The sequence below is a fragment of the Naegleria gruberi genome (genome assembly GCF_000004985.1).
Source record: "Naegleria gruberi genomic scaffold NAEGRscaffold_75, whole genome shotgun sequence".
Lineage (NCBI taxonomy): Eukaryota > Heterolobosea > Eutetramitea > Acrasida > Naegleriidae > Naegleria > Naegleria gruberi.
In genome coordinates, this window is record NW_003163252.1 from 62,292 (window position 1) to 76,197 (window position 13,906).

A 13,906-nucleotide genomic window follows, 5' to 3' on the forward strand; every position below is an offset into this window, starting at 1 on the left:
GATGAAGCAAAACAAAGGCTCTGTGTCTAATAAAATGATAAGGGTTTTTTACCGCTTTGCAAATTTTATCTGGTCGCGCAAGGAGTGGTTTCCGTTTCACTGCTGGAAGATGAGATTAAAGGGTGATTATTTTGGCCTCTCCTCCGTGTTGTAAGATTGTTGAGAGTTCTTGCAAAGGCACCACTCTATCACAATTCAATAGATGAAATCGATTTGTACGATAATGTTGGAGTGTACAAAGCTACTTGTATGGGTGATCTCCCAATCAATGATGATGAAGGATTTTGTTGTGTGTTATTGTTGTAATATTTATCGGCGCAATAGAACAATGTTGATAATGTTGATAATATTGTTCTTTCTTGTTCCTTGTTTGTTAACAAACTTTTGAGTAGTGAATGAGAAGTTGTTTGATTTCTTTACAACAAGTTGTTCAACTGTAATTGTGTTGAAACAATTTTTTGGTGATTTACTTCAAATTGCTTCCATGCCTATTGTAAAAAGCTTGAGAAAAAGATGTTTGGCAATTACTCTATTCTCATCTGTTTATTCCTAATAATCATTATCATGGAACATCCTATTTCCATAGCTGATTGAGATAAGATGATTCAATCGAATTCCAATGCACAATAAAGGTGATAGGCACTACAGATAGATTCCAGCCAACTGTCTATTATCGATTGAATTAGTATTCTTGCCACGTTATTGTAGAATGTACTTTTTGGATGAATGCGTTAAAAACTCAATTGGAAATAGGGTTATACCAACTATCTTGATTGGGAGAAAATCAATGATTAACTGTTGAGAATATTGCAAAATATCTCCATTATTGGTCTGTTGATAAATGATATCCTCAATACTTTGATATCATTTATTCGAAGATTTGCAACTTTTAAGGGATGAAATGTATCCATTATTAATAAGCCAAACCTCCACCACTAATAATTGTCCTGATTGAAATGTCACTCAGCTTTGAGTTGTCAATTCTTCTCTTGAGAAAGACAAAATGTTTGGAAATTTTCATATCTGTTTTCAAGTAAAAAGCAATGTGATAATATCTGGCACTGACACCAACAATTTCTGGAGTGACTGGTGTCTGGAAAATATCATTGTAATCCATATCGAGTTCATAGTATTCATCCTCTCCATCTCCCAGAGTGAATGTATTGTTGTTTCCTCTAATATGAATACAATCGGGTCTAGAGATGGACAATAATTGCTCACACATGTTCACATCCAGTGCATCATTGAACTTTTCCAACCCTTTGAAAAGGAGAACATCAAATTTAGGATATCTCGATGAACCCAATCTATCAATGGTTCTATCACTCTTAAGGAAGAGAGTAAAATCAGATCCACAATTAATACCAATTGGTTTTTCTATTTGATTATCCAGAAAGACTTCCTGAATTCCCTTCCTTGAAGTATTGTAGACACTGCCCAATTGATCCCTCGAATTACTTCCACAACAGAAAATACGACCATCCTTAAGGAGGGCAACAATGTGAAATGCTCCTGATTTGAGTTGGTACACAGGGGAAGGGAAGGTTTTAAATGTTTTGGTGATAACGTGTCGAGAATTTACCAAATTAGGTGTTTGAGTTCTGTTCGTGATAGAGAGAGAAATTTGTTAAACATTTTGATTGAGGTAAAAACTTACTCATCTGCAATCCAATCTTGTCCTGCAACTCTCATATCTGTTCCATTGATAATAACGACTGAGAATGAAAAACAGCAAGTCATATGAGTACTTTAAACAGTTAGTATAAATGCAGAACTCTCAATACTTACATTATATCTCCTTCCTTCTTTCCATAATCAATTTTGAGTGGGTTGGCATTGCTTTTGTGAGTTGAAGAGCTATAGACACTGAATTGACCATAATCATTAGCCCCAATTCCATACAATTCGTCATTTCTAGTTGCAACAATGCTGTAAAATCCTCCACTCGATATCATTTTCACTGGTTTATCTTTGAGCTGATGTAAATAATAGACTGATCTTGTAGCAAATGAATCCAATGGTACAGTAGTAAGTCCCATATGAAAACACGTTCTATTAATTCCCATTGTGTAGAGTGAACCATCCGAGAGGAGAATGAGAAGAAAGTCTGAACCAATTGATACTTGATCAATGTGTGATTCCAATGCTGAAAAGAAGACATCATAATCCTCGTTTCTGTAATTTCTACATTGGTTGGCAATATTGATTTTTACAAAGTTAGGTTTCTCCCTATGAGTCAAAACTGGTGAATGATCAGGTGCAGTTTCTTGTAAATTCTCTGTCACCTTGTTAGTCAGATGTCTTCCAAGAAGATATAACGTTGCTCCACTCATGATTCTCTTCAATTCTCTCTATTCTTGTTTTTTCCGGTTGTGAAAAGTGTGACAATTTTGATTATCTGAATAAATTATTATTACTAGTAATTCGCTATTAATTATAATAGTAGAAACCCAAAGATGAAGTATTGACAATCTTTTTGATTATTATTTGAATCCATTCTTCATCTTTGGTTGACATTGAATTTGGTTAGTTTCCAAAAACCTCTTTGTGGAAAATTAAAAAGGCAACCCAGTGTTATGATGACAAGTAAAGATGTCTTCATCAATTAATGAAGAATTATTATTAATAATAATAATGCAATGTTATTATTCGGTTGAGAGAGGAATGTAGTGAATGAAAATTGTTTCATGATACTTTAATTTTGATTTTCCGAAGAATATCTAATATTGTTGTTGTAATTGTTAATGATGAGGAATTTAATAGCCAAAGAAGAACTATATCTTTAATATTAATAATCCAATCCAATATTCCAAATTATTCTAATGATGAAAGCTTCTTTGCTCTTTTTCTGGCTTGCAGATATTATGAGAGCATTTTTGCCATAGCAAACTTTGGTTGTAAAACGATGTAGTCAACGAATAATTAAAAAACTTGTTGAAAAAAAAATACGCAAAAGTCAAAATGGTACGTACTGCAGTCACTCTCTTAAAAAATATTTACCTTCTCTTTTCTAATTAATACTTGCTTGGTATGAATTATTTACTTACTCTTGAACATATTATAGGCCACAACTAAGAAGAAGTGTAGAAAGATGAGAGGTCACGTCTCTCACGGTCACGGTCGTATCGGTAAGCACAGAAAGCACCCTGGTGGTCGTGGTATGGCTGGTGGTCAACACCATCACAGAATCTGGGTTGACAGATTCCATCCTGGTTATTTCGGTAAGATCGGTATCAGAAGATTCCACATGAATAAGAATCACTTCTTGACAAATTGTCTCAATGTTGACGAATTGTGGAAGGTTGCCGGACAAGAAGTCTACCAACAAGCCAAGGAAGGTAAATTCGGTGGTAAGGCTGTCGTTATTGATGCTCACAAGGCTGGTTTCGACAAGATCATGGGTAGAGGTGACTTGCCAAAGATCCCAATCGTCGTCAGAGCTAGACTCTTCTCCAAGTCTGCTGAAGAAAAGATCAAGGCTATTGGTGGTGTCTGCGAACTCACTGCTTAAACTTCTTTCCAAACTATAAAAAAAATTATTTAAAATCATTATTCTTGTTGATTTTTGTTCATCTCCAAGAAATTCTAGCAAGTGTTTTACCAGTCAATTTGGATATTGGAAGATTGAAAAAGGTTGAATTTATTTTGACATGGCACTCCAATGTTTGTGAGTTTGGTTGATAATGTGCTTAGCATAGGCCTTATCTAAAACTGTGGTATTGAATCCAAAATGATTTTCAGGTTTTCCATCGGTAGTCTTGTACATTCTAAACCAATCAATGATATCATTAATCTTTCCCTTTGGAATATCATAAATGTCCTGTAAATCTTCATCTGGTTGTTGTGTTGAGGTTTCAGATTCTGAAACAACTCTACCAATAACTTTCCAATCCATTTCACCTTCATCAATCATTGCAAGAATTCCAAAAACTTTGATTTTATAAACTTCTCCCATTTCCAAAGCAACATCACTAATTTCCACAACATCAATTGGATCATTGTCACCTTGAACAGCAACAGTTGGTTGATAAACACCATCCTTAACTTGTCCAAAAGGAACATGAATTAATTTCTTTGGATCTTCCCAAGTTTGAGGAAGCATTCCGTAATTGAAAGGAATTCCACCAGCATCAAGTCTATAAGTAAATTCTCTGAGTTTTCCCTTCTTTTCATCTTGAATTATTGGATTAAATTGCTCCTTTGTATTGACTTCCATCTTTTTCAGAGTGTGCATTGGAATTTCATTAACAAAATAGTAATGATTAGCACTTGCTTGAAGTGGAATATCATGCCACGGAGAAATGAATGTATTCTTATTGATGGATCGATACATGATTTTAAAGCCATGATTTCCGAGGGTTCCCTCCAAAACTTTAGAAATTGAAAGTTTGCCCATTTGCGAGCAAATTTGTGAAGCCATTTTTTTTTCAATCAATTTGGGAACTTTTAGAATTTTTTTATTTGAAAATTGAAATGTTATGAAATTAAATGTTTAATCATTAACATTATTGAAATTTACAATTTTTTCATATGAAAAAACAAATAAATTAAAAAAATTGTTGTTTTTATGAAACTTAAAAATGGAAATTCTTAAATTTGGAAAAAGCGAAGGGTGTTTCTTTTTAATACTGATGATTACTGATGCCTAATTGTTTATGATATATCTCTCAACAATTGCCTTTGATTATTAGTTCTATCTCTTATCATTTCAAATCTCAAAAAGAAATGCCACCTTTCAAACAATTAATCACCGAGCAGTTTCATCGACCTGCTAATCAGAACAACGACAATTGGAGTTTTTTTTCATTGTTAGAATCGAATATAAATTCATCTTCATATTCGAAATTTGATTTAATGGATACTAATGTTACACTTTCGAATTTGGATCCTATTCCTCAATCGATTGGAGCAATTACAATATCAAGTACATTTTTAGTATTATTTAATATCTTGATGATTGTTATTGCTTCGTCTTTTATTCGAACTAAAATACGAAAGGAAATGAAACGAAATCAAATTATAATGGTAGGAATGGTTTTTATTCTATCCATTGTTCAATGTATTGGAATACTTGGGAGGAATATTTATGATATCATTTCCATTATCATTAATAATCAATATAATACTTTCGTCCAAAATACCTATTCATCTGAATCTCAAGAATTCATTGACACTTTCGAATATCACAATTGCTCGATTACAACCACTCAAGCAGGCATCAAATTTTCCCATGTTGTAGCCATGCATCTAACAGGTTCAATTGAAGTTCTTTTCATTGTTGGAAATCTCATTACAATGGTTGTAATCATGAGCTTTGTAGGACATGTCTTTCTAGAAACTGTCAAGATTGCAGGAAGTTTCGAAGAGGCAAACTCACGACTAACAAAACGACTCATGATTATCCAGAATTCATTCACTATTTTTTTCTGCGTTTCATTTGGTTCGATTGTTGTGGCTATTGCAGTGCTTTTCTTTTTCATCAAGATTCACTTTATTGAGGATTATCAGTTTCTGCTATTTATGATTGGATATATTATTTACTTTTTGCAGATTGTCATTAATTTGGTCATTTCAATGGTAAGTTTAAAGTTTTCATTGGAGAAAAATTTATTCGAAATATGAAGATTGTTGCTTTCAAGGTTTTGAAAACAATTAAAACAAGAGCAACTAAGACAAACAAACAACAATCACAAAGACCAATCATTAAGGTTATTACACTGCAGTTGGCTCTTGTTTTTTCTGCTCTGTCACAAATCATCGCGATCGGTTGTGCCACAGCTTTGGATGACTGGAGTTACATGACACTGTTCTATAATTTCATCAATTCTGCTGGAATTTTAACATTTGGAATTGTAACTGTTCTATTATATCAGCCAATATTTACAGAATCTGCAAGAGCAGTGAAAGAATTGAATAATCAGAGTGAAACTTCTTCTGGAAGGAAAAAATCATTGTTTAAAAAAGCTCAAACAATTCCAACAGAAAATTCTAATGTTTGATTGAATTGACCCCTTATTAATAAGTATATGAGTTAAATAACGTGAAAGAAGATATTTTGATTCAATAAGTTAATTTTATGTTTTTACTTAAGGTCAACTCCTTTATTGGAGTTTCTACCAACCTTGAACCTGTAAATAACATGGGCAATAATGAAACCGATAGAAATAATAAATAATGCAAAATTGAGAACTCCATAGAAAAGGAATGGACCACTTGGTTTCCAATCATCGAATAAATATCCACCAACCTTTGTGGCCACTAAAATACCAGCAGCACCAAAGAGAGTAAAGATACCACTTACGCTACCTCTGACCTTACTTGGTGATTCAGCAGTGACAAGGATTTGAGAACAAATAATGACACCAATTTCACCAATACCAATCAATGCAATTGGTAAATAGACAAAACCACCAGTGACATCAGTGAGGAAAGATAACATGGTATAACCAACACCTGAAATTGCAGAGACAATTGCCATAACAATCAATCTCGACATTTTTCTAACAAAATCAGTCTTGAAATCATCCTCTTGTTCAGGTTGTTGTTCAACATCTTGATTCTTCTTTCTTCTAAATCTCAAGTCAGCAAAAATACCAACAAATGGAGCAGCAATGAGAGCAAAAGTTTGACAAATACCAGAAATAGTACCACCTCTAGCAGTAGCATCTGCCTTGGATGAATCATGAATGTCAATCATTTGTTGAGAGACCCACAATGTAATAAAGGTAGTAATGAGAATAGAGTCACCTCTAGCAACGAAACCAGAAATGTAGGCAAGAATGAGAGATGGTCTCTTTGCTGGAGCAACAAATAAACCTTCCCAAATGATATTTTTGAATCTGATGAAGGATTTCTTAATGTTGAATCTTTCTTCATCATCCTCTTCTTCACAATCACTACTTTCAGCCATTTCTCTTCTGGTTGCTTCACGTTCTTGTTTAGAGTCACAAATTGGGAAAATTCTTCCCTTGAAGAAGATCATTAAGGCACACATGGCAATAATACAGAAGAAGGCCATAATCATAAAGGCAATCATACCTGCTTGACCTGTTGAAATGGTTGGATCAGCACTTTGAATCCATAATGGAATCTTTAAACAAGCCAAAGCAGAGACAACAGCACCAAGACCAGATGCCAATCCCAACAAACCAGATGCTTTACCTCTATCCTTATTCTTGACATAGTCACCAACAATGGCAGTTAACATACTACTTGTACTGGCAGCACCAATAGCAAAAATAATTCTGTAGATTATCAATTGCCAAATAGTTTCAGCAAATGTATAGAGGAACAATCCAATTCCCATAAATAAGAAACCAATCATGTACACAAACTTTCTACCTCTCAAAATATCAGTCAGCACGCCCCAAATCAAGCCAAATGCCAAAATGCACAATTCATTGTAAAACGACAAGTCACCAGCCAATTTACCTTGATCTTTTCTATTTACAGTACCTCTCAGATAAGCTTCGAAAACATAACTTGACATGGCATTAATAAATACGAACATACTAAGCAAAATGACAACCAAAATATAGAAACAAGTAATATGAACCCACGTAATACCAGGTTTCAGTTCAATAAAACCCAAATATCTATCAGTTCGAATACAGCCACACAATAGTTTTGGTTTCTTTTTGGAAGGAGGACCGGTTGGAGAGGAAGGTTCGCTACCTGGTGATTGATAGGCAATATTATTCTGCACTTCTTGATTGTCATCTGTTTGATTGACAGAGGAAAGGCCAGCAAGAGGAGGAATTATAATTGCAGGTGATGAAGTTGAATCAGCAGTACTTTGATACGAATTTTCCATTTCTTCTTCTGTGTGCAGATGTTATATAAAATTGTTAGAAACAAACTAGTAACCTGAAACTCTTTAAAGTTTAAATAGTAGAGAGTTAATATAATACGGATTGAACACAAATGTTTCCGATAATGTAGTACTCTTCAATCTATAATATGAATATATATTGATTGAACACTCCAATATTGTGTATTGTGTGTCCTTGTTCAAAGTTTATGAAAATGCCCAAAAGAGAGCCTTCTTGGAGGTGTGGTGTTCGGGTTTTTTGTTTGAAGAATTTTCTCGCCTCCAAACTTCTTCTCCATCTCCTATCTTACGGAAAAGTGAAGAAGGGCAAATTTGCTCTGCAAACAATGTTGCTATTTGTTGAATTGGTCTCCTGAGTGTGGAGGTCAAACAACAATAATATCTACTGTACAGTGGTGGTGGGCAAAGTTTGGCCGAGAGACTGAGGAATGTTCAATAAGCGTGGAAATGGAGCACATTGAAAAATGCTTGATATGGACAATTGGTTGGCTCATTTAGATGAGGATGGAATGATCAGGAATGTGTAATGTGGAATTCATTGTTATTCATTGTTTGTGTGTGGAATGGTTGAGTAAATTGTTGATGTGAGTTGTTGTTGATCATGATGAATGAAAAAGATCTTGAAGAAAAGGATGAAAGCGCATTTTGTCTCGAGTAACAGTCCGGAAATGAGCGAATCCGATCCAATCAAAGTCCAGTCAAGGAGTAACAGGACTAATTTGGTGAAAAGTACAGTAGATTGAAACTGTAAAGGAGACTTGGTTATATTAACATGTTTGTGGAAGGAATCATGATTACAATAATGTTGTAACCTTATCTACCTTAAACTTTTTCAAATGACAATAACGAATCAAACAAGATGAAGGAGTTTACCTTGTGGTAATACTTTGTTGGCACCTTAAAAGAGTTTTTAGGAATTAAATTGAACAATTCGGTACAAATAACAAGATTCCTTTTGAATTTTTATTCGCCCATATCCTTTCTGACACCTTCAGCTTGTTCTCTTTCTGCCAAATCAAATGGTCTTCCGTCCAGTTTCTTTAACGATGGTAATCTTCTCAATACTTCAATTCTCCAATTTTCACCTGCATCCTTAGTATTCTTTTCCAATGGATTACCAGTCAGTAAAATTTCTTCCAAGTCAGGGAGATCTTTCAGTCTGTCAATTTCAGACCAAGAACTAATCTTGTTATTTCCACAATATAATACTTTGAGTTTCTTCAATTTTTCAACACCAGCTAACGATGTCAAGTTATTATAAGACAACCACAATTGTTCCAAAGTTGGTGCAACAGCGTCAAGATTTTCCAATCTCTTGATTTGATTTCTAGCCAGTGATAAAATTTCCAAAGATACCAATCCTTGCAAACCACCAATTCTGTCTATACAATTTGTTGAGAGAGCTAATCTTTTACAATTTTTCATTTGAGACACAGTAGTGTCCATCTTTTCAATTGGAGGAACCCATCCATATAATAATACTTGTTCAGCTTCGGAAGCTTTTTGTCCACTCTTTTCTTCCCACGACTTTACAGCATCTCTCAAAAAGAAGACCTTTTATTCCGATTATTAAAATTCAACATTTGATCAATTTATTGTTCATTTCCAAACCTACCATCCTGTTTGTATTTCCTCAGTTATTAATTATCCAAATTTACAGGCAAACCTGAATTGTATTTTTTTATTTTTAAAAACCAACTTTCCCATACAACCAAGTGATTTCCGTAGTGTACTAATTTTTGGCGCCAATCATACTATCCCTTTCCCTTTTATGAAATATTTTTTACTGATAATGTAGCAGACTTGGCCGAGTGGTTAAGGCGACAGACTTGAAATCTGTTGGGGAAACCTTCGTAGGTTCGAATCCTGCAGTCTGCGAATGAACTTTTTGATTTGAAACAAAAAAAAAGATACTTCTTGTTAAAAGGCAAGAAGATAGTGTTGTGTATAATTTTTGTGATGTGTGTTTTTTAAGCATTTTGAAATGTTTTTGCTTGGAATCTCAATACGATTCTTTGAGCGCACCTAAAAAGCGCTTTTGAAACCGGACAATGAAAACTTGGACAAGAACTATTTATCGCCATCAAAATGACATTTTCAAAAAAAATCAAAAGAAAGAGGTTCTCTACCCAGACTATTCGTTTATCAATATAATTCTTTGATTAGTTTGATTTCCCTAAACTTGCAACCGATACAAACATGTCTAGCCATCTATCAGATGGACACGATCACTATAATTCTGATTGCAATCAACCTTTGGAATCACATCAACAAAATCAACAACAATTAGATGATGATTCCAAACAAGACAATAATCTTCAAAAAACAACAATACCAACAACAACAACTACTGTTTTGGATCATCATTCATTATCAGAAAATCACATTGCACTATTAAATAATCATCATTCTCATCATCATCACATCATCCAAGAAGAATCATTGTATATAGATGGAGAGCAATTTGATGATGGTGATGATTATGTGGTCAAGCAGGGTGATAGACAGTTGGTTGAGAGTGCACCTAGTAGTGTGGAGGAGATTCATGGTGGTGTTCAGGAGGAATCAATATCGTTGTTATCGAAAATGTATTGGAAAGTGAAGGATAAAATTGTGGACCTGATGTGCTATGTGATTAAAAAGAAACCACTTGGTGATGATTTTGAATTGGAGGAAAAGGAGCAAGAATTAAAAGAAGAAACTCAACAGGAAGTGGAACCAGTTGAAAAATCCAATTTTGCCTCAGAAGACGAAACTGAACGAAAGTTTGAAAAAATTTATATTAACAATCGAGAAGAAAATAGAAAATGCAGAAAACCCTTTCCCAAAAACTCTGTCACAACCACCAAATATTCAATACTGACCTTTATTCCAAAAAATCTATTCGAACAATTCAGAAAGGCAATCAATGTTTATTTACTATTAACTGTTATTGCAGTTTTAATTCCAGATCTATCACCCATGTTTCCTCCAGCTGCTGTATTACCCATTACAATCATTGTCCTTGTCCAGATGGCCAAAGATGGATTCGAGGATTTTCAAAGATATCGTCAGGATCGAAAGGCAAACAATGAGAAATGTCGAGTGATTAGAGATGGAATCTTACAGGAAATTCAAGTGAAAAATATAGAGATTGGTGATGTGGTTTCGATAAAGAAAGATGAGGTTTTCCCAGCTGATTTGTTGTGTATACATTCGTCGAGAGAGGATGAGTTGTGTTATATTGAAACTGCAAATTTGGATGGAGAAACTAATCTAAAGAGTAGAAGACCTATTAAGGGATCTTCTAAAGTATTTCATCATGATGTTGCGGAGAATAATATTGGAGATTTTGCACAATTGAAAGGAAAGGTTCAAGTCGAGATGGCAAATAACAATTTGGATGTGTTTGAGGGCATGCTGAAAATGCAAACTCAAGTGATGGGATATGGTGAATTAATCTCAATTAATGAACCACTCACAATGGAAAATCTATTGCTTAGAGGATGCACTCTGAGAAATACTCAACACATATTTGGAATTGCAATCTATCTCGGCAAGCACACAAAGATTTTTATGAATACGAAGGAGAATAAGGTGAAGAGAAATGAATTGTGGGTAACTCTGAATAAGATTTTGGTATTCTTGGTTTTATTTCAACAAGTGTTGTGTGCAATAGTTGCTGGACTGCAGGGAAACTTTCATGACACATTCGAAAGCGGTGCATTCTATTTGGCTCCTCTTGATGATTCACCAGCTTCGTTTGTTTCTGTCATGTCAACTTGGGTCACTACGTTTATATTGTTAAATTACATTGTCAATGAGACAATTATTATTGGATTTGAAGCTGTCAAGACATTCCAATCGTGGGATATTCAATCAGATGCTGAAATGAGATTTGGTGATATTAAAACTCAGGTCAGAACAGCAAATTTGAATCAAGCACTTTCATCACTTGATTTTATCTTCTCTGACAAGACTGGAACACTAACACAGAATGAAATGAAGTATTCAGATTCATGGACAGATGGCATGTATTATTCAGAGAAAAGCAATCCTGGCTCAATGAAAGAGAAACTAGTGCAATATCATCAATTTGGTAAGATTGACATTGAAAATCAACCTCATCATCATCAACAAACATCTGTACATGGAGCAGAACATCATGCTAGCTGCATTAGAGAGTTTTTAACATGTCTCACCTTGAATAACAGTGTCATGCCAGAGAAGGATTTACAAAACCCTGAAAGAATTAATTACAATGGACCTTCCTCAGATGAAATTGCACTTTTGGAGGCTGCTACCAATAATGGATTCAAATTAATTCAGAGAACCAACGAAGGATTAGTAATTGATGAAATGGGAGAAACTAGATTTTATGAAATTATTGCAACCTTTCCATTTACATCTGATAGAAAAAGAATGACAGTTCTTGTGAAAACTCAAGAAGGAAGATATATTGCCTATGTGAAAGGTGCAGATAACGTCATGCTGAAGAGATGTAGAGCTAGAAAGGAATATGTTCATGAATTGAAATCTGCTCTTCTCAATTTTTCAGTTCAGGGCTTGAGAACATTGGTAATTGGTAGGAGGGAGCTCTCAATGAGTGAATTTGAAACTTGGTTCGATGGTTATAATAAGGCCTCCATGTCAAGTAAGAATAGAGGAAAGATGATTGCTCAGAGTGCAAGTGATCTGGAAATTGATTTGGAGCTGGTTGGTTGTACAGCCATTGAAGATAAATTACAAGATGATGTGGCCAAGTCAATTGATTATCTTTCCAGAGCTGGTTTGAAGATTTGGGTCTTGACAGGTGATAAGACAGAGACAGCAATTAATATTGCCTACTCAACCAATGTATTGGTGAAAGACAAGACCATTGAAATCAGAATCAGAGATGCCAACACACATCAACAAGCCAAAAAGAAACTGAAGGAAGCACTAGAATTCTTACAAAACAATTCGAATAAGGGATTTGAATTTGGTCTCATTATCGACTCCAAATCTCTAGAGTTTATTCTCGACAAGTATGAGAAACGTTTCATTGAACTAGCTCGATATGTCCACTGTGCTGTCTGCTGTCGTTTAAAACCACTCCAAAAGTCCAGCATTGTAAAACTAATTGAAAGTAAGCTTCACAAGAAGGCCCTCTCCATTGGTGATGGTGTCAATGATGTGGCAATGATCCAAGCAGCATCCATCGGTGTTGGAATTCAAGGAAAGGAAGGATCTCAAGCTTCTCGTTCCTCTGACTTTTCAATTCCTCGTTTTAAAAACCTGGTAAGATTATTGGCCGTTCATGGAAGAAATTGCAGTGTGAGAAATGCCGACTTTTTACATTTGAGTTTCTACAAGAATTTTATATTGCTCCTTCCTCAATTTTTCAATATTTTCTATTGTGGATATTCTGGAACTTTAATATTCGATTCTTGGGAATTAATTGTCTATATTGGAATTTACTTCTTTTTTCAACCGATTGCATTTGGATCGTGTGAAAAGGATTTACCTGAGGAGGTGATTTTAGAGCATCCAGAACTCTATGATTCACTCAAAAAATCTGGAAATTTATTCAATCTCAGAACATTAATCATGTGGGGAATTGCTGCCATCTATCATGCACTTGTCATTTTCTTTGGAATTATTCTGAGTGTGGATGGAGATTTTATGGAGAATGGACCTACTGACCTATATCATTTTGGTAAAATTATCATGACATGTATGGTTTGTGTGGTCACTTTGATATACATTTTGGAGATTAAAACATTGACAGTTCCAGTTTTAATCTTAATGCCACTTGGTTTTTTATTTTACTTTGCATTCAATGCTTGTTATTCTCCAATTGCAGATGAATTGGGAGATCCTGAGAGTTTATACATTTATTATGAAACTTTTGTGAGTGTACAAGCTACCTTGACTACGATTCTAGTAGTTGTAGTTGCAATTTTACCGAATATCATTTGGAAAGCTGCCAAGATTACCTTTTTCCCATCAGAGTCTCAACGACTTTTATTGGAATATCTTGAAAAGAAGGAACACCAAACTCAAGAGGAAGCTAATAAGGGAAAGCAACCAAACTCAAAGTAGTACTGAGGAATA

General features: G+C 34.6%; 7 protein-coding genes and 1 non-coding gene across 8 annotated transcripts; 4 read left to right on the plus strand and 4 right to left on the minus strand.

The window, feature by feature from the left end:
• Positions 1–846: 846 nt before the first annotated feature.
• NAEGRDRAFT_81943 (uncharacterized protein) lies at positions 847–2,393 on the minus strand. The gene is made up of 3 exons (XM_002670063.1): positions 1,789–2,393; positions 1,658–1,747; positions 847–1,601 (listed from the first exon to the last, which is right to left on the minus strand). Exons 1-3 carry the CDS (start codon positions 2,331–2,333, stop codon positions 914–916), a joined length of 1,323 nt encoding a protein of 440 aa, XP_002670109.1. The 5' UTR covers positions 2,334–2,393; the 3' UTR covers positions 847–913.
• A 698-nt stretch (positions 2,394–3,091) lies between these two features.
• Positions 3,092–3,511, plus strand: NAEGRDRAFT_74918 (uncharacterized protein; the record flags this gene model as incomplete). The annotated part of the gene is made up of 1 exon (XM_002670017.1): positions 3,092–3,511. One exon carries the CDS (start codon positions 3,092–3,094, stop codon positions 3,509–3,511), a length of 420 nt encoding a protein of 139 aa, XP_002670063.1.
• Positions 3,512–3,640: 129 nt separating this feature from the next.
• NAEGRDRAFT_74919 (uncharacterized protein) lies at positions 3,641–4,420 on the minus strand (the record flags this gene model as incomplete). Its single annotated transcript, XM_002670064.1, has 1 exon — positions 3,641–4,420. One exon carries the CDS (start codon positions 4,418–4,420, stop codon positions 3,641–3,643), a length of 780 nt encoding a protein of 259 aa, XP_002670110.1.
• A 1,198-nt stretch (positions 4,421–5,618) lies between these two features.
• Positions 5,619–5,999, plus strand: NAEGRDRAFT_74920 (uncharacterized protein; the record flags this gene model as incomplete). The annotated part of the gene is made up of 1 exon (XM_002670018.1): positions 5,619–5,999. One exon carries the CDS (start codon positions 5,619–5,621, stop codon positions 5,997–5,999), a length of 381 nt encoding a protein of 126 aa, XP_002670064.1.
• Positions 6,000–6,053: 54 nt separating this feature from the next.
• On the minus strand, positions 6,054–7,813 carry NAEGRDRAFT_81944 (uncharacterized protein; the record flags this gene model as incomplete). The annotated part of the gene is made up of 1 exon (XM_002670065.1): positions 6,054–7,813. One exon carries the CDS (start codon positions 7,811–7,813, stop codon positions 6,083–6,085), a length of 1,731 nt encoding a protein of 576 aa, XP_002670111.1. The 3' UTR covers positions 6,054–6,082.
• A 981-nt stretch (positions 7,814–8,794) lies between these two features.
• Positions 8,795–9,277, minus strand: NAEGRDRAFT_74922 (uncharacterized protein; the record flags this gene model as incomplete). Its single annotated transcript, XM_002670066.1, has 1 exon — positions 8,795–9,277. The coding sequence occupies one exon, from the start codon at positions 9,275–9,277 to the stop codon at positions 8,795–8,797; it is 483 nt and encodes a 160-aa protein (XP_002670112.1).
• Positions 9,278–9,628: 351 nt separating this feature from the next.
• Positions 9,629–9,709, plus strand: NAEGRDRAFT_t741. The gene has a single exon. It is a non-coding gene; the product is annotated as a tRNA-Ser (tRNA).
• A 321-nt stretch (positions 9,710–10,030) lies between these two features.
• On the plus strand, positions 10,031–13,894 carry NAEGRDRAFT_53767 (MgtA domain/ATPase domain-containing protein; the record flags this gene model as incomplete). The annotated part of the gene is made up of 1 exon (XM_002670019.1): positions 10,031–13,894. One exon carries the CDS (start codon positions 10,031–10,033, stop codon positions 13,892–13,894), a length of 3,864 nt encoding a protein of 1,287 aa, XP_002670065.1.
• Between the last annotated feature and the right edge of the window lie 12 nt (positions 13,895–13,906).

Bases quoted from the DNA above. Each gene is read 5' to 3' on its own strand.
- NAEGRDRAFT_81943 (XM_002670063.1), bottom strand. From the start codon at position 2,333: ATGAGTGGAGCAACGTTATATCTTCTTGGAAGACATCTGACTAACAAG. The intron at 1,748-1,788 runs GTAAGTATTGAG...AACTGTTTAAAG, and splicing joins AAGAAGGAAGGAGATATAAT to TACTCATATGACTTGCTGTT. The intron at 1,602-1,657 runs GTAAGTTTTTAC...TATCACGAACAG, and splicing joins CAAGATTGGATTGCAGATGA to AACTCAAACACCTAATTTGG.